This window comes from Bison bison, unplaced genomic scaffold, assembly GCF_000754665.1.
Source record: "Bison bison bison isolate TAMUID 2011002044 unplaced genomic scaffold, Bison_UMD1.0 scf7180017863986, whole genome shotgun sequence".
NCBI lineage: Eukaryota > Metazoa > Chordata > Mammalia > Artiodactyla > Bovidae > Bison > Bison bison.
Genome location: NW_011494558.1, coordinates 24,184 through 25,283, shown reverse-complemented (window position 1 = coordinate 25,283; position 1,100 = coordinate 24,184). Strand labels below are relative to the sequence as shown.

At 44.7% G+C, this 1,100-nt stretch overlaps 1 protein-coding gene across 1 annotated transcript; it reads right to left on the bottom strand.

Annotated features, from left to right (window-relative positions):
* Positions 1-291: 291 nt before the first annotated feature.
* On the bottom strand, positions 292-1,098 carry LOC104984332 (olfactory receptor 12D2-like; the record flags this gene model as incomplete). The annotated part of the gene is made up of 1 exon (XM_010834007.1): positions 292-1,098. A coding segment is annotated over one exon (807 nt), but the record flags the coding sequence as incomplete, so codon positions are not given.
* Between the last annotated feature and the right edge of the window lie 2 nt (positions 1,099-1,100).

Below are 1,100 nucleotides of genomic sequence, written 5' to 3'. Positions count from 1 at the left end.
TAAGAGATGTGAGTTCAATCCCTGAGTCTGGAAGACCCCCTGGAGGAGGAAATGGCAACCCACTCTAGTATTCTTGCCTGGAGACTCCCATGGACAAAGGAGCCCAATAAGCTACAGTCCAAGGGTCGCAAAGAGTCAGACACAACTGAAACAACTTAGCACACATGCACTCTGTTTTACAAAGAGTAAACCATTTGAGAAGAGGTCTAAACTCGCTATCTCCAGTTTCTCATTACCTATTTAGTTATGCCTCTGAAGAGTTCTTCAGATATCTTCAAGTCAAAGCCTCCTTCACATCACCCTCCTCAAGGCCCCTTTTACTTCCTTGTTCCTCAAAGTATAGATCAGCGGATTTAGCACAGGAGTGACCACACTGTACATAATGGCAATGATCTGATCCTGATCCACGGAGCTACTTGAGGCTGGATGAATGTAAACAAAATCAACAGGGACGAAGAAAAGAACAACTACCGAGAAATGGGAGGCACACGTAGACAGTGCTTTATGAAGCATGCTGCAAGAATGGGTCTTGAAGAAAAGATAGATAATAATATAGACATAGGACAGGAATGTTAGAAAGAATGAGCCCATGGCAATGGTGCCTGTGACAGTATTGAGCAGCCACTCATTGAGCTCAATGGTCCCACAGGCCAACTCCAGCAATGGCTTAACATCACAGAAGATGTGATGGATATGGTTGGAACCACAGAAGTTTAAGTGAGAGGTCATTACTGAGTACAGCAGGGCATGGAAAAAAACAATGATCCAGACAGTGACAGCCATCTGGATACAGACTTGATGATTCATGGTAAGAGTATAATGAAGTGGTTTACACATAGCCACAAAGCGGTCAAAGCCCATCATGGCCAGCAACATGGACTCTGTGCTGCCCAGGACATGGAAGAAATGAAGCTGGCTTATGCATCCTAAGAAAGAAATTGTTTTGTGGGTAGACAGGAAGTTCCCCATCATCTTTGGCAGAGTCACTGTGGAGTAGCAGATATCCAGACATGACAGGTTTCCCAGGAAAAAGTACGTAGGAGAATGCAGTCTTGAATCAGAGATGACAACCATCAGGATGGCTCCATTTCCAGCCAAGC